The sequence below is a fragment of the Barbus barbus genome (genome assembly GCF_936440315.1).
Source record: "Barbus barbus genome assembly, chromosome: 16".
In the NCBI taxonomy this organism is placed as follows: domain Eukaryota; kingdom Metazoa; phylum Chordata; class Actinopteri; order Cypriniformes; family Cyprinidae; genus Barbus; species Barbus barbus.
The window spans coordinates 14,549,992-14,572,028 of NC_136744.1; the positions used below are offsets into that span (position 1 = coordinate 14,549,992).

Below are 22,037 nucleotides of genomic sequence, written 5' to 3' on the forward strand. Positions count from 1 at the left end.
CTCTTCATATACGTCTTAATGAAAGTGGCATGTCTGCGAATGCTCTGCCATTTGCTTCTTCTGTTACTTTACAATGATACTTAACAGTTGCAGCAGTTTATTTAAGCCTCAGAAGTACATATAATTTAATAATCAGAGGCAGCTGTTGACAATGTGATAGACTGATCTATCGGCCAGCCCATTAAATTAGCTGCTATTTGACTATACTGAGAGCATCGGCCAATAATGAGATGCCCACTTATGAGTTCACTTAATTTTAGCAAATTTGTGTATGTCTAAGTTCTTATCATCAAAATTGCATTATCTACGCTACCGCTCAAAAGTTTGGGATATGTAAGATTTTAAGAAGTCTCATGTTCAGAAATACAGAAATATTGTTAAATATTATTACCACTTAAAATAACTTTTTCTATGTTAACATATCTATTCCTGTAATAGCAAAGCTGAATTTTCAGCAGTCATTAATTCAGTCTTCATTGTCACATGATCCTTCAAAAATCATTCTAATATGATGAGAAACAGCATTTGAAATATATAAGTATTTTTGTTTCAATGTAAAATGCTTTAATGTCACTTTTGATCAATTTAATGCATTCTTGTTGAACAAAAATATAAAATTTATTTAAACTTACTGATCCCAAACTTTTGAACAGTAGTGTATGTAGGAGCACTTTATTGGCCATCACCCACCCTGCTCTCTCTATTGGAAATGGCATCGACTAAATAAAAAAAAACAACTCTTATCGGTCCACTGCTAATCTCTTTAACTCATGCTAAAGTAGTTTTTGATCCATTCCATACTATCAATAGGTGCAACACACAAACTCATTTGACCCCATTATACAATTTTAATTATGAGACCAGTTTAATTAGGAGCACTGCACAACAGCTGAACAGGTCAGAAAAAAAGGACTTATCCTCCTCTAATGAATCAGCAGTTCAGCTCTAATGTGCTAGAGTGAAGTGAAGCAGACATTGGCATTGGTTTGTCAGATCTGCATGGAGTCTTGTGCAGGAGAAATGCCTTCAGTGATGACAGCAGGCCAGACAGGAGATGCCTCTGCACAGCATGGACCCAGCATGAACAGAAAATCCTCTAGTTTTGCTTTGATTTGCTTGATTATTTTGTTTGCCACAGCTATTTTTCTTTTTAATAATCTGTTGATTGATTTATCTTACCTTTTTCCCTTTTTGCATTCTTTCCTACCTCTATCTACTTTCAAAGGTAAGGGAATTTGAAGATCATAATAGAAAGTCTACTCGTGTCCTTGTATTTTTTTGGTTTGTGCATATGTGTTGGCTTTGTGTCTCATTAGATCGGTTTCGTTTTCAAACCATGTTTCTGTTTATGAGAACACAGGGTAAGATGTGTTCATGAAATGTTTCATATCAAACTTGAGGTGGTCTTTCATGTTTCTTGGTGGAGAAATCTTCTAGCCACATTATATGGTTCCAGGGCTTTCACTGGGAATAGGTGCCATTTCACAGCTCTATGGATGGTTTTTCTGGTTGTGTGACTTATTTATATATTATTTATATGCTATCATAGTATTCATAATTTATTTTTATATTTTCAGTTTTTGTTCAAGTTTGATTAATTTTGTTTTGTGCTTTTGTCATTTTTATTATTTGTATATGTTAATCTATATAGATAGATGGTAATTTATATAATTAATAATAATAACTTAGTACCTGAACTTAAACTTATTTCATTTAATGCGAAGGAAACATTTAATTTTTATTTATTTTTTGTTAATCTAATATTTATATGTAGTTTTATTTCAGTTAGTAATACCAGTTCTGTTTTATACTCTAATCGAGCAACATTCGTATGTCAGTAACTAACATTTCTGAGTTTTTTGTTTGTTTGTTTGTTTTCTCTCCTCATCTTTCAGCATGCAAAAGTTTACTGAACAAGAAGTCTGATGGCGTGAAGGTAAGCCAAACACACATTTTATAAATCTCTTTCTCAATATTTACAGTACAGTAAGTTCTTGAATCAGCATTGGAATGATCAAATATAATGTTTTTGTATTATAAACGAATGCACAATTCTTCTCCAGTTTTTTATGTTTACAAGATTTTTCCTGTCATATGTATTTTCCTCCTTTTAAGGACATATTATAAACAGAACTGACAGTCAAGCTAACCAGCAAATGGTTTGCATAAACCAAAATGATTAAACGCACTGTTTCTAATTTAAAATGATTAGCTGCTTACATTGTATTAGGCTGATATATTTCAGTGTGATCTTGAGTAATATCCTCCCCCAAGGAGACCCAAGCGAAAAGCATTCGGCATATTTAAACCCTTCTTGACATTTGCCCATTTGTTAGTCCTGAGTCATGGCAAAATCTGTTGAAGCAGAGAGGCTTACTCAACCCTGTGCCGTCTCTGTGCATGCAGTGAATCGTCAGCCTTTCACCAAGCCACTGAGAAGCAAATGCTTGAAATGAAACAAGTCTTGACAATAAATCGATTTCAGCAGTTTAACATTTTTCCAACTGTTGCTACTAAACACCTGTCACATCACACATGGCTTTGCAACTTCTTGTGGTTATTTATTTTTCCTCTCTCTTTCTTCTCTGTGGGATCTAACTAGCAGCTTAATTTTTTTGTGTTCACTGGCCTGTTTTTATGCTTCCCTGTTTTGCCCTCCTCTGTTTCACCCTGTTCAGAAAAGGAAGTCAAGCTCCAGTGTTTATTTGATGGTGAGATCTGTTCCGTGTCTCTCCCCTTTTTCTGACTCTCCCTCAACACTTTCTCACTCTCTGGCTCTCTTTTTTTTCTCTTGGTTGAGATGCTCGAGAGCTTGTTTGGGTCTCTTTTTTTTGTCTCATTGTAGGATTTTGTGAGTCATAGGATCATCAAACATTAACAGACCCATGTTCACCCGTTCAACTATGTTTTATTACATACATACGCTTATATTGTAAGCCCATTCTCCACTTCTCCTTGAAGTTCATTCTTCATTACCATTGCATCTCAGTGCTTTTTTGGTGAGCCAGACCAGGGTTTCGTTTGAGAGGTTTCTCCTTGACCTAAGTTTGGTCCGTCTTCTGCAAGCCCCTGATAAACCTTGTGAGCTTCCTCCAGCTCGACCCTCTACACTTTCACGGGCCTTTAGAATCAGTAGCGTGTAGCCACTGATTATGACCAAGGCTTAAGTATGCTCAGAGTGGACAAAGGGCTCTTACTTGGTGCTCTTTGATAGGAAAGAGAGAATTTAAACGCTGTTGGAACAGACTGTCTAAAGACAGACAAACAAGCCTTTCTCTCACTGGAAGTCCCCTTTTTCCCACAGTGCGCCAGGCGATTTCTGTTGCCATGGCAATAGCTGCAGTGGCTGTGACCATCAGGTTTGTCCTAACAAGTAAAGAGCCCCTTGTTACAATTAAAAAAAAAAAAAGTATGTTGTCTTTTTTATTTATTTATTTTTTATTGTGGTTATAATGATGTTTAATTATCCATATAAATTTTTCCCCCTGTAGAATAAATACATTTTCTTCTGTCATCAAGCAATTGAAAGTAAATTACAGCAGCACTTGATGTCTGTGAGTTAGACATGGCAGTTCTGTTTCATCCTCCTCACAGGGGAAGCTCAGTTCTGCATTTTTATTATCTAACAAACATCATTGAGGTGTTTGTGCATAAAGTGCCATTTCTCATGTCTTGAGTTTCTCCATCAGGTCTGGACATATGACCCTGACCTCAGTTTTACTCCCTTATCGCCATTCATGGTCCGTATAATCAAGCAGACCTAGTCCTTTTCCAGTGAACTATTTTTGGAATTGAAATCTAATAATAAACTTGAAGGTCACCCAGTCATAGCTTAATTGATTCCAATTAGACTCTTGGATACAAAAATCGATCATCTTTAACATCTTATATTAAGTTATACATTTTCAAATGCTTTTATCATTCATGAAATTATAGTATTATATAATAATATTGACATCAAATATTAAAAGTTCTTTGTAAACATCTAAAAATGTTAAATGAATAGATAATTGACATTTTTCAGCAATGGGGTGATATAGTGGAGGCTAGTTCCAATGACAACTGAATGTATACATAAAGCAGTTTCTTAAAACAAAAAAAGTATATTTTCTTTATGGCTGTTGAACTTTTGGGATGAATAACTTTTGGCTGCTCTTTTGCTTCAGTGTTTGTTAACCTGTTGGATCTTTCTGTAAGGATTCTTGACTGTTCTTCTCAAGAATCGTCTCTGTTTTACCGGCGCCTCTTTTCTTTCTTTCCTATAGTCAGACTTTGTTCTTTTTTTAACCATAATTTGTACCCTGCATTGATTCACAGAGTAAGAGGTCAGAGCGCTGAAGCTTTTCACTGCATGCACTAATGAACTATCAGGGTCTTGTGGCTCCATGACTGTAATGTTGGCCTCTAGTTGTTACTGTGCCAACAAAACAGTATAATATTATATTTAAATATTTCTGCAAATACCAAACACTTTATCTGTAGCCTTGAAACATTTCTTTGATTTTGATGGATTTTTTAGCACTGGAGTTAACTGTTGATATCAATTTCATGAATATATTGAAATATATGGAAATACAAATTTATCAACACCGTAACAAATTTCACTCCACATAGATGTTTGAAAGATGCTTACATACACATTGACTGAATTTATTAATATGATTATTAAATAATACAAAACTAACAGTGTAAAAAAATGAATGATGAAATATATCATAACACATTTTAAGAATTATTGAACAGTTTTAATAATAATGAACATAACCTTGTAAAGGAAGCTTACCGGCTCCTTTTTATACAGCCAGTTTTATCAAGAACTGTCATGTGATTTTACAGATGCATGAGAATTGCTTCATTATTTTTCATCTTGTACTATTATCCACCATCAGTAGTTTAAATCTGTACAATCCGCGAACCTCTCACAAAAACAAGCACATACAGTTGAGTGTCTTTCATTAATTCAAGTAGAGCTAAAAGTGCTTATTTCAGGAAAGTGTGTCATTAAAAGTGCTCTAGGGCACGTTACGTGAGTGTTTTCTTACTTCTAAGCAAATTTACACATACAGGTCCCCTTACATGCTGCCCTGTGGCTTTTCGACGTGTCAAGTATGAGCTGAGGCTGTCGGTTCTTGAATGGCACTGAACAAAAATCATTTTGTGTTGTTTTTGTTTTTGCCCTAGCCACAGACAAACAACAACAAAAACAGTGTAGTAAGCAGCAGCACCAAAGACAGCAGCATATCATCCACTGCACCAATGGTACTTCATCTTAACTTTTTATTTCCTTCACTCATAGTTTTTCCTTTTCTTAATCCTCAAGTCTTTTAGTAAAAGGCTTTATCAGTTTGTCCCATACCTGTTGTTTTGACTTCCACCACCCATCGCTCAATCCACTCAGATGAAGATGTGTGACGTTGCTCATGGTTTTTGATGAGTTGAACTAAAACATCTGGTTTGTGCCTGTGGATTTCTCTCTGACTTCCTATTTTACCCAAACAAACTCGCAGGAGAAGTTTGACAGCTTAACAGACAAACCCTGCACTTCAAATAACTTCAAATAACTTGCTCTGGCCATATTAAAGTGAGAGAACACTTTTTTTAGGCTAGTGAAATGTAGATAAAGCCTGATTGCACGTTGTCTTAATCTCAGTCGAGTCTCCAAGGGTAAAACAGGATCATTTTATGTCAGGAAGCAGAGCTGTTCTGTTTGTTCTGAAGATGCAATCCCTAACTTTGCATTATGGGTAATTGCTCCTTTGACGAATGGCTGTTACTGGTACAGCCTTCAGAGGACATGAAGTCTGAAAGTCTGAGAGAATTTTATATTATCAACATAAAATGTGATTAAAACCAATTTAAAATCAAAATATCTATAGAAGATATAATGTTGAATTGAATATTATTTAATTTCAGTATATCTCAGTGTTTGGTTTTGTCCTCTACTCCATATTCATGTTATGTCAGTTTCTTCTAAATTTTCAGTAAGGTGTCAGACTTTTGGACACTACAGTGTCCCTGTCCTCATGCTACACTGTGTGACTGACCAATATGCCCATCCTGCTCACTGCCCAGACCTTGAAGTTGCTCGGCCTGACAGGGGATGAGGGGTTTTGTCTGAACTGCATCAAAGGGAATGAAACTGTAATTGGCTCTCAGCATGTAGGGACTGCATCTTCAAGTCTGTGTTGACAGGTTGCTTATTAGAGGGTGTTGTGTTAGTGGTGGTGGAAATAAAGTAGAATCTAGAGCGCTGGACCGTTTGTTTGTTTGTATGTGGGGTGTGTATGTGCAAAGGTGGGATCAATGCTTTGTGCTCTCAGGAGAAATAACATACTGTGGCATTGAAATCTAACTGTTTGTGTGGCGTTAATCATTTATGTCATGTCTGTGTGCTGTTGGTGACTGGGGTTGGTCTTTGAGAGAGACTCGTCAAGCTTAATGACTACTTCCTCTTCCACTGTGTTTCTGTGGTTAACTGTACCCAATCCTTGCTTGTATTTCAATTGACCTTCAATTCCTTTGTATAATATCCTTCGTTATATTGTAGTTGTTGTATACAGTGGCCTCAAAGTATTTAGACACCTACATGACACTTAAACATTTATGAATGCCATTGCATATGTAATATTTATTTTAAGGAAAAATAGGACAGGCTTGCTTGCTCGCTTTTATTTATTTATTTATGTGTTGATAATTTCTGGTTGTCAAACATTAGCGTCACATGATTTAACAAAACATCAAACCAAGTAGCATTTATTTTAAAGAAATACTGTATAGCATTTATAATAAATAAAACAATGTAACAAACAAATAAATACATGAATTGAATGAATGAATTTATTTTTATTTTATTTATTATTTGTTATTTCTGGTTCTCAAACATGATCAATTTGATGTATTAATTGATTTAATTGATTGATTGTCAAACATTACCAGAATATGTACATTATATAGCAAAACACCAAACCAAGTGGCATTTTTTTTTAAAGAAATCGCACGTGTTTTGTTTTGTTTCTTGTATTTTCTTGTTAGCAAGCATGATTGTAACATGATATAACAAAACACCAAACCAAGTAGCATTTATTTTAAAGAAATATAGCGCATTTATTATTTATCTTATTCTTTGTAAACACCAAACCAAGTAGCAATTATTTTAAATATAGCACATTTATTTGATTGTTTGTTTGCTTCTTTTAGTCTTTGTAAATGACAAAGGAATTATACCAACTATCACTTGTTGTATCTTCTATCATGCATTATATTGTTTATTTTAATGCAATGAAATTAAATCCTTTTTTTAAAGTGTAAAATAAGTGGCAAAATTCATTTTGGGGCCTCTGTATACATAGTATTAATTCAAGGAACTCAAATGGAGAATTCTCCAATGTCAGTGTTTGATGTACCTTCTGGCTGCTGACAATCATGACAGTGATGACAGTGTAGGCTCATCATGCTAGTTGTGGAGTTAGGGTCCCTACACCCTCTTGCCTCAGCGCTGCATGGTAAACTCTCTCCTGCCTCCCCAGGAATCACAGACCACTGTCGTGCACAATCCAGCCGATGGCATCAAGGTAAGCCACCTCTTTTAGCTCTGCACTGAACACCAGTCATTTGAGCCACTTCCTAATGCCACAACAACAAACCTTCACAAATATGACTCAAATGAAGGGGGCTTGCCCTCATGCTGGGTTGGCTGGTTTGTGCAGGGCTTGGTGTGTTCCTGTGAGAGCTGTTTGTGTGTGAGGGTGTGCTGGGGTATATTTGTGCTTGCGAGTGATTCTTTGTGTGTGTATTTGCTGATTCACAGTGTGTGCACTTTATATTGTTCCACATGGTTTATAGACCTTGTCTGCAAACCTGTTTATCTATATTTCTTTTCCCGTCTTCCCACCTTCATACGACCATCCCTCCATCTTGCACATTGTCTGTCTCTCTCGTCACAGGGGTCTACAGAGAGCTGTAACACCACAGAAGAGGAGGACATGAAAGGTAGGAAAGGTACACTATCAACTTCTCATGTACTCTGCATGTCTTTCTCTTGTTCTCTGGGATCTACAGAATGGGATGTGTGTGTGTATTAGTGCAGATATTACTCAAAAAGGCCTTTAGTTGGTGTATTAAAGGCCCTGTTTGCACCTGATATTTATATCTGTCCTTTTAACAGATTTTTTAGACAGGGTCTGTGATTTTGTGACTACATACAGTTCTGTGCAAAAGTCTTAGATGCTTCACCAAAACATTGCTTTCAAGACCATTTTTTATGTGTGTGAGTAGATATATTAGTTTTAGATTCCCAAACATTCCTTTTGCAAATTGTAATTATCCACTGAGATTTTTGTTTGACCAAGTCCGACATCAGATGGTATCATCGAAACCGCATTATGAGATCCGCATTTTTGAGTCCATCTGGGATTACATGAAGAGACATAAGCAACTGAGACTGTCTAAATCCATAGAACTTTGCTAATTTTTCCAAGGTTTGGAACAACCTGCCTGCAAACTGTTTAAAACTTTATGAAAGTGTAGCTCAGAGATTTGGTGCTGTTTTAGAAGTCACACCAAATACTGATTTGATTTAGGTAATGGAAGTTGATAGAATAACTTCAGTTTAGTCATGGAATTCAAAAACAAAAAGTGGATTCCATTGCAAAACAAAAAATCCACATCTAGGCACTCACATAGCAAGCAAAGTACAAAAACCTTTATTAGTCCTGGGATTAATGTGTAAAAAAAAAAAACATCCTTACATTTTTTTTTTTTTTTTATTTCCCCAAAAGTACTTAGTCATTAAAAATGTCATTAAAACATTTGTAGTCATTAAAAATCCTACAATGTGATTTCCTGGATTCTTTCCCCCCATTCTGTCTCTCATAGTTGGAAGTGTACCTATGATGAAAATTACAGGCCTCTCTCTTCTTTTTAAGTGGGAGAACTTGCACAATTGTTGGCTGACTAAATACTTTTTTGCCCAACTGTATTTGTTTGTTTATTTGCATTTTACATGGTGGTCATACTACAAATTCAATGGTTCTTTTGACTACGTCTGAATGCGATTGCATTGAAAGGTTCATAAAATTCTTTGGACAGACTTTATTACCAGGTGTAAACAGGGTCAAGGGTTGGACATTTTCCAACTCTTAAAGAGAAATAGTGGTAATGAGGGCCAGAGGGAATAAATATTATACAGATACAGGCAGTGAATGATTGACAGTGAGATTTATTCCTGTGCGGTGAAAGGACTTTTAATTACTTTGAGTGTGCATTGACAGCCAGCTTGTTAGCTCTAGATACATTGCTGGTTACTACAGCAGCAGCTATAGTGTAGTATAAGGCACCAAAACGGGGTCAGACAGACTGATTGCTATCATGAATCAGCACAAGTTTGCTAAGAAAAGGAGCCTTGCTGTGAATGCCAGAGTTACCATGACACTGATGAATCACAGTTTTGTGTTCAAGTAATGAATGTCCACAATATCTGAGGGAATATTAGTTTTACCACACTGACCTATACAGGCAACAAATACCCCTTCTGAAAATCACTGAGCCTTCGTATCACATCTCAGTATGTTGGCTAACAGAGTCACATGGTGGTTCATTACAGCACAGCAATATTACACAACAGTTCAATTCAATTTTATACAACCCTGGCATCATTCATCTTCAGATCAGTCTTTTTGTTCAATTCTGAGTTATTCTGAGCTTCTAGATGGTCTTTAGAGGGCTGTTAGATAATAAAACATTACCTTTAATCACTTCTATTCAGTCTGAGAAACACAAGCAGAGGTTTAATGGGTCAGTAGAGCTTTAGAATCATTCATTATTTAACACTAATCTAAGTTTGATGGTCAGGCAATATATTGGGACCTAACCCTTGGAGACCCAAGTTATTTTTTATTTTTTAAGAAATTAGTAATTTTATCCGCAAGGATGCACTAATTTGATTAAAAGTGACAGTAAAGACTTTATAATGTTACAAAATATTTCTGTTTTAAGTAAATGCTCTTTTGAACTTTATATTTATCAAAGAATTTGAAACCGTATTACCACAAAAATATTACACATCACAACTGTTTTCAGTAATGTTTGCTGAGCAACATATTAGAATGATTTCTTAAGGATCATGTGACACTGAAGACTGGAGTAATGATACTGAAAATTCAGCTTTGCCATCACAGGAATTTATTTTAAAATATATTAAAATATAAAGTAGTAATTTTAAATTGTAATGATATTTCACAATAGTACTTTTTCACTCTATCTTGGTCAATTAAGTGCAGCCTTGCTAAGCAGAAAAAACTTCCTTCAAAAACATTTAAAAATCTGACACAGCTCAATTTTTAACAGCTGTGTGTGTTTATATCAAATTGTTTAAAATAAAAACTACATAAAACTTGTCATTGCAATGTTTTATCCAAATTTTTTTTTTTTTTGGGGGGGGGGGGGGGGTAAATTTGGGAAAATGTTTGACAATTTTCAGCATTGGGTTTCAATGCTTTTACCTGTTTTAACTAGTTTTATCTCACATTTATTAAGTATTCATTAAGTATTTAAATGCTTTAAAACAGTGTTGCAGTTCTTCCAACAGTGTGTCTCTGAGGGTTAAACCTCACAAACCATCAACTTGCGTCATAGCAGAGAGGCCCAAAGATCTCACACTCTATACCAGGGTGAAAATATGTCCCAGACAGACAAGTCTTTCAGCTTTTTCTGAAACTCCATGTAAATACAAACAGTTGTATAACATGTCCTTGTATAGAGGTATTAAAGACTTCAAGGTTTAGAAAATATAGCTTTTTAATTTTAAATCAACATTTTTTCACATAACATTAACCTTTATACTAATTGCTTTTTGCTCTGAAGTTGAATGCTCGTTATGTTTCCGCATGTGTTGTTTGTGTGCTCTATTGTGTGTGCTGTTGGTATTTTTGGAAGATTATCATGCAAATTATGTCATCATTTCATATATAAATATAGCACAAAAGCAAAGCTGGAAAAAGACTAGTGGTATGACTTACCACAACAAATGTCACATTTTTTCCCCCTAATTGTCTGTGTCAGTATCGGTGGGTGGGGCTAGCAATGACAGTGCAGTGGTGAGCCAGTGCAGTGCCTCGGAGGAGCCAGCTCCTCAGCCTGAGGCCTCTCCCCCCTGCCCACCACCCAGTAAGTCAACTGCTACAGCAGTGACCTTATCAGCTGTTTCTACAACTCCCTACTGGACTCATCTGATCTCTAGCTCACATATTCTCCGTTCCTACTGTTCCCACTGCTAACTTAAAGTATATCACCTTTCTAACCTTGCTGTTACTTAATATGCAACAAAACTAATCTGGCTGAGATGGACTCACTGGACTTCTACATTGTTAAATACCCTAATTTTAAGGTTTGGTGTCATTATGAAAGGGGTCATATGATACATCTTATTTGTATTATTGATGCATTATTGTGTTGCCGCAAAAACAAAAGTTCAATTTGTGATGTAAATTTTTCAAGCTCTCGCTGACCCTTGAATTAAACCATATTTTTGTTGCTTTGCCTAGTTGTCTACTCAGACACGGGCAGCAGTTTTACTGCTCAAATGTGATTCATAAAAGGATATGAGTATACTGAATACTATATTGAAGTATTCATCTGTGTCTGTGTGATGCAGGAAGGTTGTGAATGTTTGGACTGAGTTGTTCGAGTAAATTCTCTTTTTGTACTGAGGAGAAAGTAAGAGCTCAATTTTAAGTTACAGTGTGTTTTGTAGTATATGAAGCTTTTTTATATCTAAAAACAATCAAGGAAAATTCGATTCCTTATGATATGACCCCTTCAAGACAATAATATGGCAAATTTGCAGTACTCAAAATACTCAAAAACTAAAATGCAGGCCACATGATCTGTTGTAATCCGCATTGTACACTTATTAGCGCAATCAAGGACAGAGATTGTCACCTAATTTTGAGTCTCGCAGTCCACCATCTTTGCCCTTTACTCGTGTACATCCTCACCTCTGACATGGAAAGAATTGCACTGACCTTCTCAGTCAGAGTGACCTTTTCATTTATTTATCTGTGTGACACTGAATACTTTGAGTGTGACAGATGAGCAGAAGGCCTATGCTGGGACTGTACACGACAGACATCTCTCAACACATGCACATACTGTGCATAGATCTACTCAGTGTGGCTATTGCTCCTCTTGTGTTCTTCATTAACTCCTGCTGCTTATGCTGCTGTTTTGTATAGATTACACATAACACAGGCTGTATCGTCTTTGCATCTGTCTGTCTTGGCTGCATGTGGAGTTCAGCGACTGCTCAAACCACTGAACCAGACTGCTGCAGGTTTCTGTTTAAAAAAAACCCATGAGATCTGCCACCATCTGCTGGACTGATTCAGTATGCTGCAGTATTGCTACTGTAATCCTCTAGATAATTTTCATATTTATCAACCCTGGCAGTGTGTATGTTCTCTGTTCATTAATCAAACTCCGTAATCATCTAATTACTGAATTTATTTCTGCAGTGTTTTCTGTGTGACATGCAGTGAATAGCAGTGCAGTGGTTTAAGCATAATTTGCTGTAGTTTGATATTTTATGTAGCATGCGATATAATCTTGGTCAGTGGTTCTCAGCCTTTTTGACTCGAAGGCCCCTCAGTATCCCATTATAGAATATCCCATCATAGGATGATTTACATCTCGTTTTTATGTGTTTATTTAAATTTGAGTTTATTTTAATGTATTATTGGTACTAATTTATTAATTTTATTTAATACTTGATTCAGAATACTTTTAAGGCATACCCACCCCCAAGGAATCCACTGATCTAGATGTATGAATTAGTGACTGTGGATGTTTGGAACAGAATACTATCTAACTGAATATTGTGCAGTATACACTATAATTTCTTTTTAAATACAATTTTTAATGTAAAATAATACAAATAGAAAAGTTAATCTATAAGTAAATCATTTTAATGTAATATTTTGTCAATGACTGTGTTCTCATCAGATAATGAGTCAAGCACTAAAAACAATTTGTTTCTTTTAGTTCATTTGCTACAATAGAAATGGAAGGTGAAATTGAATGCGTTGCATTATGGGATGTAGTATTCCAATCAGTAATCTGTTTAATACTGCATATTTTGTCAAATGTAATAGATTATCCAGATATTTCATGACACAGAACTTTAGCATATTGTGCACAGTATGCATACTATATACTGAAGCCGTAGTAAGGTAGTACACTGTTCTGAAGGCAGCATGTGCCTCTTAAAGTAGTGCTCCGTTTGTTTATCATACTTTTGTTTTGCTCTGGCATAGCATCTCTGTGTGCTTAGTTGCAGCTTTGTTTATTTGTGCCGTTGTCTTGCAGCCGATCCACCACATGATGTTAAGAATGTTGCTTGGAGCAGTTCAGGTCAGAGCTCCTGTCCTGATTTAGAGCCTGCTGTACCTGCTCCAGCCTCCACTACACCAGGGGGCAGCAGCGTGCACAGGCAGCAGTGTAAGTCTTAGACTGTTGATTTAGTGACAGATATTAAGGCCCCCCCCCCCCCCCCCCCCCCTAAATGTAAGTCCTGACATTCCCTCTGGCTTTAACAAAGTCCCTCCAGTTCATGACCCTGTAACAGTTTTTAGTGAAACATGGCCATCCGTAGGGATTATGAGACGATACAAGTGTTAAATGTTTGTACTTTACAGTTGGGTTGTGGTTAATGAGCTGGTTGAAATCAGAAGCATTTAATAACCATTGTGTATAAGTCATTTAAGACCCCAGCTTGTGCTAAAATCAGAGCGCCTAGGAAAATAGTGCTTATCTTGAAAGACGGCACACCCAATTACAACCGATTGCAGATAGTTTGGAATAAAAAATGGGTTTGCGGTTTTTAAATAATGGTTGTGGATAAAACTTGATTTGTTCCTCCTATTATTCCAAACACCAGCACGAAAGCAGGAGATCATTAAAATCACAGAGCAGCTGATTGAGGCCATCAACAACGGAGATTTTGAAGCTTACACGTAAGTTCTGTTTATATATAATGTTTTCAGCTACCATACCACTGATTAAACATTTGTTTGCACTGTGCATTTTATGGATTTTCATCATTTTTGTTGGTAGATTTGAAATACTTTCAAATTGAACTAAAATCATGCTTTCTGAGTTACAACATGCATAAGTAATGGTTTCATAAATTTCTGGAATAGTTTTCAGCTAAAAACTACGAAAGTACACAAATAATGGCTATATCTATGAACATTAAAATATATATATTGCAAATAAAAAACATATATTGCAAATAAAATATCTTGTGTTAAATAACAGGAACAAACCCCTTATTTACAATTTCAAAATAACCTTGCTGGTTCTTATCAAGAGGGATTTTTGAAAATCTTGTTTTATCAGCATTTATGGTGGGTATCTTATCTTGAAGAGCACAAGCATGTTTGATTATAACATGCATGAGACATGTTGACGGTACAAATTTGTGCATTTTAAGTAAGATTATGCCTTAACTGTTTCAGGAGGATCTGTGACCCTGGCCTGACCTCTTTTGAGCCCGAAGCACTTGGAAACCTGGTTGAGGGAATGGACTTCCATAAGTTCTACTTTGAGAATTGTAAGCCCAATGCTTTTTAATGTACTAGTGTCCAATGAAGTTTGTTGTACCTATTAATAACATGCTTTCATGCTCTATAGAATTATAAGCAGCAAATTCAGTTAAAGCAGGGGTGTCCAGTCCTGCTCCTGGCAGAGTTTAGCTTCAGCCAGCTCCAACACACTTGCCTGGAAGTTTCTAGTGAGTTTGAAGACCTTGGTTAACTGATTGAGGTGTGTTTATTTAGGGTTAAAGCTAAACTCTGCAGCATAGTGGCCTTCCAGGAACAGGTTTGGACATTCCTAAGGTTAAAGGGTATTAAAGCTAACCTGTTATGGCTTATATAACAGAATATGTCTTTATCTACTTGCCTGTGTTTGACTCCAGTGCTGAGTAAGAGCAGTAAGCCTGTGCATACAACCATCCTGAACCCTCACGTGCACCTGATTGGAGAAGACGCTGCTTGCATCGCCTATATCCGACTGACGCAGTACATGGACAGCCAGGGCCGGCCACGCAGCAGCCAGTCGGAGGAGACTCGTGTGTGGCACCGCCGAGATGCCAAGTGGCTCAACATCCACTTCCACTGCTCTGGAGCGCCTGCCGCACCTCTACAGTGAACCACACAGGGCAAAGGTACTGGTTGACAAATGCTTTAGTGTCAACACAACAAGGGAAACATTACTTAGTATTTTTTATGTTCTCTTCATTAGCATGCCTGAATACTAAAGCTGATTGGAGCATTTCTTCTCCGTGCACGTCTTGCCGCCTGGAGCCCGGCCAGAAGAGAACCTCTTGAAGTTTTGAAAACGTGAGGGGAAAAAATTGACACAACTAAGAAATATATTTAAAAATGGCCACCACTTCAGTCCAACTCTAGCTAGATGTGGGGCAGGCGGCCACGGCAGCAGCCCTGCCTTCTGGATGCTGCATGCTTCTAATGCCCACACGGGGCGCTGTATTGTCTTTACCCATAATCCCATAATGTCTGCTGCCCAACATTCGGAAATGGTGTTTAAAGTATTAATAATATATTGTAAAATATTGAGATCTTCACTTGTGTAATTACCAGCTGGTAGACATGGAAGTTAGAATCAGAAATGTGAATCTTTGAAAAGCACACGCCGTTTTAAGGGTAAATGGTGTGAGTTTATTACGTTTAAGAAAACATTTTTCTGTTTTGATTTTATTTTTTACACAAAGAATGTGATGGCATGGCATATCAGAGGGAACGAAAAATGTATCATGTGTTGAAGCACCAAAGTGTAGACTCTAGATATTGAGAAGAGGATGTTTTAATGTTGCTTTTATTTTCTTTGAAATTAAGGAATGGGGTTGGGGAAGATTTTTTTCTGGCTTTCTGTCGTGTTTTTGTGGATCTCTTGGTTTTTATCTCCTGAATGATGCTGTATTTGAAAGTATTTTGTGTTTTCAAGAATTGTTTTAAAGTGGGACACGATTTACTATAGTTGTGCATAAAGGACAAAACAATGAGTGGTGTCCAAGGGAGAGAAGGGTGGGGAGATGTGTGTTTTTTCTTGGGTTCAAGATGCTTGTTGCCATGTAGTGTTTTGCGTAAATCTTCTTTACACACACTTCCACATGAGGCCTAAACTCAAGTTGGGTTGGTTTACTTGCCTTCCTGTATGTTTGCACTCATAACCTCCCTGCTCTCTGAACCTGAAGTTGCAGAACTCACATAGATTCGAGTTTGTCTCCTGGTCCCCAGGGGACGCTAAACACTACACACAACACGCTCATAGTCCCCCCACCCCACACACACACACAGAGTTACTAAGCTCATCCTTTTAGGCTTCCAGCTGCTGTGCATATAATTTTTTAGACGATACGCATGTCAAAAAATGAAAAAATGAAATGGCCTGTACTGTTTTGCACACAAGCATGAGACACTCTGCTGTTCTGTTCACTTTTTGTGGACTGCTTTGCAACTTCAGGTTATGAAATCCATCCATAGGGGTCCATGCTCTAGAAGAAGACTCAAAGTCACATTATCCCTCCATGAGTGTCTGCACACTTGTTCTGATGCTGTTTGTGTCGTCTCATAATACATTGTGACTTTAAAAGACTTGATTTGTGAAGATCACCTGACCATCTATAGGCGGGGATTTGAATGAAAATGACTTGATGAATGCAGTTCCATGGTGTTTTGGGGTCCATTTTGTGGTAGAATCTTTTGAGTATCTTGATCTTGTTTTATTTAAATTTTTTCAGTATAACCTGTAAATACTAATGCAGATCATTGATGAGGTATGAATCGAACGCTCGGCCATTCGTCTTCATCCAGATGCACGTACAAACACAGACTTTCCGTACACACAACTCAGTGTTTGGTAAAAAACTCACATAGTTAAAAAAAAAACTTGGTTTGGGTGTGTTTAAGCACATGGACACATTGTGCTCCCTTTAAAGCTTATCTGTGTGACTGTCATACTTCAGAACACTGTTCTTGACTGTGTTATTATGTAGATCCTGTGTGTGAATTGTGATGCCTGGGGGTTTAACGTTCCCCCTTTTACTCTGTGCTAAGCCATTTCTTGTGACATTTTACCTTTTGAAGTTGAGCCAAATGTTGCACCCAACCCTATATGTTCAAAAAAGGGAGGAAAGAGAGTACTCCTACCTTAAAGGCATCTTGTTAGTGAGTTCACTTGTCCACAGATGAAACCGTCTGGCACTGTGATGTCTGCCATACCTTCATACTGCGCTCTCTGTTGCCCCCCTTCTGCAGTGTGTCTTATAACAGTGTGTTCAGCCCTAGTCTCTGGCCACTTCTATCACTCATAGTGTATCCTCTCGGATATGAGTGTCCTTGTTTTAAAAAGTGCAGTGTAGTCAGTCAAACATCCATTTACAAAAATGTAAATGGTTAAGAAATGTTTCCAGATGCAGGAGATTGTAGTTCTTGTATTTCTTATGACTGTTAGATGGACTCAAACGCCTTTTGTATGCGATGTGAATAATTCCTGAACTAAATAACTCCCACAACCAAACCATATATGCAGTTCAGCAGAAGGGAAATATGCATGTGTAACTTTCTAGTAATAATTTTCACTGTGTGTTACCTAAAATTTAATTATGTGTATATTACCTGCATCTTCAAGGTAAATTAAATGTGGCTCTGAGATATGGTTTCCAATGTTAAAATCAAATGCTAACTTTGTAAAGAAATGGACTAAAAGAGATTAACAAAGCTTTAGCTTGGTATGTTTCCCCATTCTTGTCAGTTTTTGGCATTGTAACCATATATGATGGGACTACATATGCTTATACTCTGAGGTTTAATTGGATGCTGGATTTTTGCATGACCATACAATTAATAAAACTATGAATTTAAATCTATCAAGTGTTTGTTTGAATGTTGTTAAACCATCATATCTTTGTTATTATTGAAACATTTGGAACATCACTGTCTTTGCTATCTTGCTCAGTGTGCATTTGAAGTAGACACGAATGCAAACGTGTGGACCATGCTTGCGTTTTAGAGTTAGACTGTCGACATATCTACACCTTTAAACCGGATGTGTTATTATCCAGCATTCAGAAAATAGCATTCAGTGTTTTTCTTTCTCTCACCACCCCCGTAAATATCCCCGGCCAAATTACCTACTGTTTTTTTAACAAAAACCAAGGTTGTGTGGTAATTTAATTGCTGTCCGAATCCACATCGCTGAGTTTTCAAGAAGAAATCAATTCAAAATTCAGTGTTTAAACCCTTTTTAAGCACTCCCAAACACTGCAAGATAGTACTTCGGTGTAATTTGCATACATATTTATTTCTGAAATGCTGGAAATGATTTAAAACAACAATACTTCATAACTGCTCCACTACAGCGACTGGGAGCAGAAAGAGAAGAAAAGCACATAAACAATCGAAATGGGTCTTTATTATGGCAGCAGCAGGTATGCAATACAATTTTAAAATGTTTATTATGAACAGATATATATATATATATATATATATAGATAGATATATATATATATATATATATATATATATATATATATATATATATATATATATATATATATAATGTATAATTATATACATCTATAGCATGTCTATTTTCCTATTTTTAAACAGGAGATTTAAATCAAATAATAAATAGGATTATATATTATAAAATATGTTTGGAATAATAAGAATACATTTTACATAAGTATTTTTAAAAACATTTTACACAAAAAGAATACATTTGTAAGTAAAATTCATTTTATTTACAGCAGGCAATCATGTGACTGGCCACGTGAGCTGTGCGTTCCCGTGTTCGTAGGATCACAGAACTTGCTCCTCTACTGTAAATCGCCATCCGAATCCATGAGTTTTATCACTGAGGTGATATGTACATTTATTTTTACAGAAGCCCACATGACAAACAATTACCGTTCGAATTGGGCGTTATACAACAAAGATCAGGCCCCTTCTATCAGAACATGCTACACAACTCCTGGTTCAAGCTCTTGTTCTGTCCAGGCTAGACAACAGCAGTTCTCTCTTGGCATGTCTTCCATTCAGTTCTATCAAACCTCTGCAACTAATCAAGAATGTGGCAGCAAGAGTGGTCTTTAACAAGCCGAAAAGAGTGCATGTCACACCTCTGTTCATCAGTTTCTACTGGCTACCAATAGCCGCTCATATAAAATTAAAGGTATTGATATTTGCCTACAAAACAACCACTGGCTCTGCACCCCTTTACCTGAAGAGGAATTAACCTGCAGGCTTTGGAGAATCGGTCAACTGCAACGAGTATGCAGGTATAACCTTCTGACTTGGGGAGATCTGTGACTAAGTCGACTCCGACGTGGGACTAGGAGCGACGTGGAATAGGTAATGGGACTAATTTTCCGGTGGGTAAGTGATGTGGAGTCTTGGAGATGGCGCAGACTGAGCATCCATGAACGTACTGGGAAACATCCAGTACTGAGCTTGGAGGAGCGAGAGAGTACGCTGGCTGCCTGCGTGTCTAGAGCCCGGGGAAGCATGCAGGGAGCCCAGAAGGGAAGTCCTCAAGGAGGTGGGCACGTAGGTTTTGGGCCTCCCAGCGGAGTGGGTTCGGTGATGGAGGCGATGCGGATCTGTTCATCCAGGGCCCACCGGATGGGGCTCACAAGGACGGCTCGAGGGAGTAAGGTGTGGAGGGTTCGTCAGGGGCATGGATACGTGAGAGGGAATCTGTCTTGACATTCTTATCTCTGGGTCGATACGTGATGGAAAACTGGAACTGGGTGAAGAAGAGAGCCTAGCGAGCCTGCCAGAGGTTTAACCTCTGAGCACTTCTGAGATATTCCAGGTTTTTGTGGTCCGTGATAACCGTAAAGGGGTGTTGAGCTCCCTCCAGCCAGTGTCTCCATTCCTCCAGCGCCAGTTTAATTGCGAGCAGCTCCCAATTTCCAATATCGTAGTTCCGCTCCGCTGGGGAAAGCTTCCTGGAGAAGTAAGCGCAAGGATGGAGTCGGGAGACTCTCCGTGGTATTTAGACAGCACTGCTCCCACGCCTGTGGTGGAGGCATCCACTTCCACTATGAATGGGAGTTGGGGTTCGGGATGTGAGAAGTGCAGAAGCCCTCCTGGAGCTTCTTGTAGGCAGCTCAAGCTTCGGAGTTCCAGGACAGCCTCCATCCTTCTTACATTTACATTTACATTTATGCATTTAGCAGACGCTTTTATCCAAAGCGACTTACATTGCATTCAAGTTACAGTTTTACATTTTATCAGCTCTTGCTTTCCCTGGGAATCGAACCCATAATCTTGGCGTTGCTAGCGCCATACTCTGCCATTTGAGCTACAGGAAAGTTCTTGCCCACAAAGAAGAAGCTCGAGGCCGCTGGAGAGGTGGAAGGGCGAATTAACTGTTGTTGGAGAGCCTCCTTGATGTAATCCTCCATCTCCTTGCGCTCCGGGATGGACAGGTGATATACACGACCCTTGGGGAGCATAGCTCGAGGCAGCAGGTCGATGGCACAATCCCAGGGCCGGTGCGGTGGTAACTTCGTGGCTGCCTGTTTGTTGAACACTTCCTGGAACGCCAGGTAGTCTGATGGGATCGTCGGAACCTCACGAGGTTCAGGCTCTCCACTAGGGTGGAATGAACTTGGAGCTTCAGGTTACTAACCAGGGGTACAGGGACGTTGGAGAGACCGTTTTGGATGCAGGTTTTACTCCATCGGAGGATCTCGCTGGTATCCCATCTGACTTCGGGGGAATGTTGAGATAGCCAGGGGCGTCCCAGGATGATATCGGCGGTGGGTCCCTCCAGTACCAGAAAGGAAATCCTCTCCTGATGAAGACAGCCTACTTGCAGAGTGATCGGCGGAAACTGGAACTTGATGTGCCCACGCCAGAGCGGTTTTCCCTGTATGTTCTTGATCTTGGAGTAAAAAACCGCTACATTCAACTGCCTCGCCCGAATAGTTTGCAGGGATGACCATGGGACTGGCAGAGGCAGACTGAGGGTGTGTGAATGGAGAGAGAGCTGTTCGAAGAGCGCTGACCAGCTCTTCGAGGAGATCCGCAGCGGCAGGGTTCGGGAACTCCATCTCCGGTCGTCGGTTCTGGTCTGGTCTTCTGTCAGCAGATAGACACAGGACACAGAGGTAAATGCAATACAATCAACAGGTCTATTGAGTAGTAGCAGAGGGGAATGAGATGAACAGGATGTCCAGGTAAGCAGGCGGGGAATGGGAATGTCTCTAGGGGCTTATCTGAGTGTGAATGTACTTTTTCCTTTTCCAGGGGATCCGGAGGTAACAGTGGAGCATGGAGACCGTGGAAAACTGGAGCAGTGGAGAACAGGGATAGGAACACTGTAGCAACTGGTAAGTAGACAAAAGGTAAGTGGGTCAGGTTAGTCAACATGGACAGTTTGAGACCAGACAGTGAGTGAACTGGAGGAGTGCAGGGATATAGTGCTGCTGATTAGTGCTGACAGGTGGCGGTGATCAGAAATCAGGGGACTGGGATCTGGTGAGTGTCGTTGGTGGAGACTGCGGTGACTGTGGTGACTCTCTGACACCTCTTAACACTAGCACTCTTTATTTTACTTCTATTTTATCTACGTTTTCTTTTTATTTACTAAAAAACTGACACTCTAACACTTGCACTCTATTCTATTTCTATCTACTTTTGTATATTAAAAAACATGACCCTCTAACACTACCACTTTCTATTCTATTTATATTCTATCTACTTATTTTATTTATTATTTTTTTAATCTTGAGGCTCTAGCACTACCACTCTGTATTTTATTTCTATTCTCTATCCACTATTTATTATAAAATTAATAATAATTTGACCCATACAACAAACACAAATCAAAGTGTTATTGCATTTAAAACATTTAAAAATGTAATTTATTCCTGTGATGCCAAAGCTGGACTTTCAGCAGTCCTTACTCCAGTCTTCAGTGATCTTTCAGAAAAAAAATCTAATATACTG

At 38.1% G+C, this 22,037-nt stretch overlaps 1 protein-coding gene across 23 annotated transcripts in view; it reads left to right on the top strand.

Moving 5' to 3' along the window:
- LOC306882620 (calcium/calmodulin-dependent protein kinase type II subunit gamma) overlaps positions 1-17,943 on the top strand; it is a 56,957-nt gene extending 39,014 nt beyond the window's left edge. For 2 of the 23 annotated variants that reach the window (XM_079437366.1, XM_079437384.1), the window contains 10 exons: positions 1,896-1,936; positions 5,182-5,259; positions 7,527-7,571; positions 7,944-7,998; positions 11,059-11,163; positions 13,360-13,491; positions 13,931-14,006; positions 14,511-14,605; positions 14,972-15,220; positions 15,298-17,943. In XM_079437366.1, the coding sequence (XP_079293492.1) occupies positions 1,896-1,936; positions 5,182-5,259; positions 7,527-7,571; positions 7,944-7,998; positions 11,059-11,163; positions 13,360-13,491; positions 13,931-14,006; positions 14,511-14,605; positions 14,972-15,204 (860 nt within the window). In that variant the 3' untranslated portion in view covers positions 15,205-15,220; positions 15,298-17,943. The remainder of the gene's footprint in view (positions 1-1,895; positions 1,937-5,181; positions 5,260-7,526; positions 7,572-7,943; positions 7,999-11,058; positions 11,164-13,359; positions 13,492-13,930; positions 14,007-14,510; positions 14,606-14,971; positions 15,221-15,297) is intronic. The other 21 variants (XM_079437377.1, XM_079437385.1, XM_079437382.1 and 18 more) reach the window with 13 other exon arrangements.
- The last annotated feature ends 4,094 nt before the right edge of the window (positions 17,944-22,037 follow it).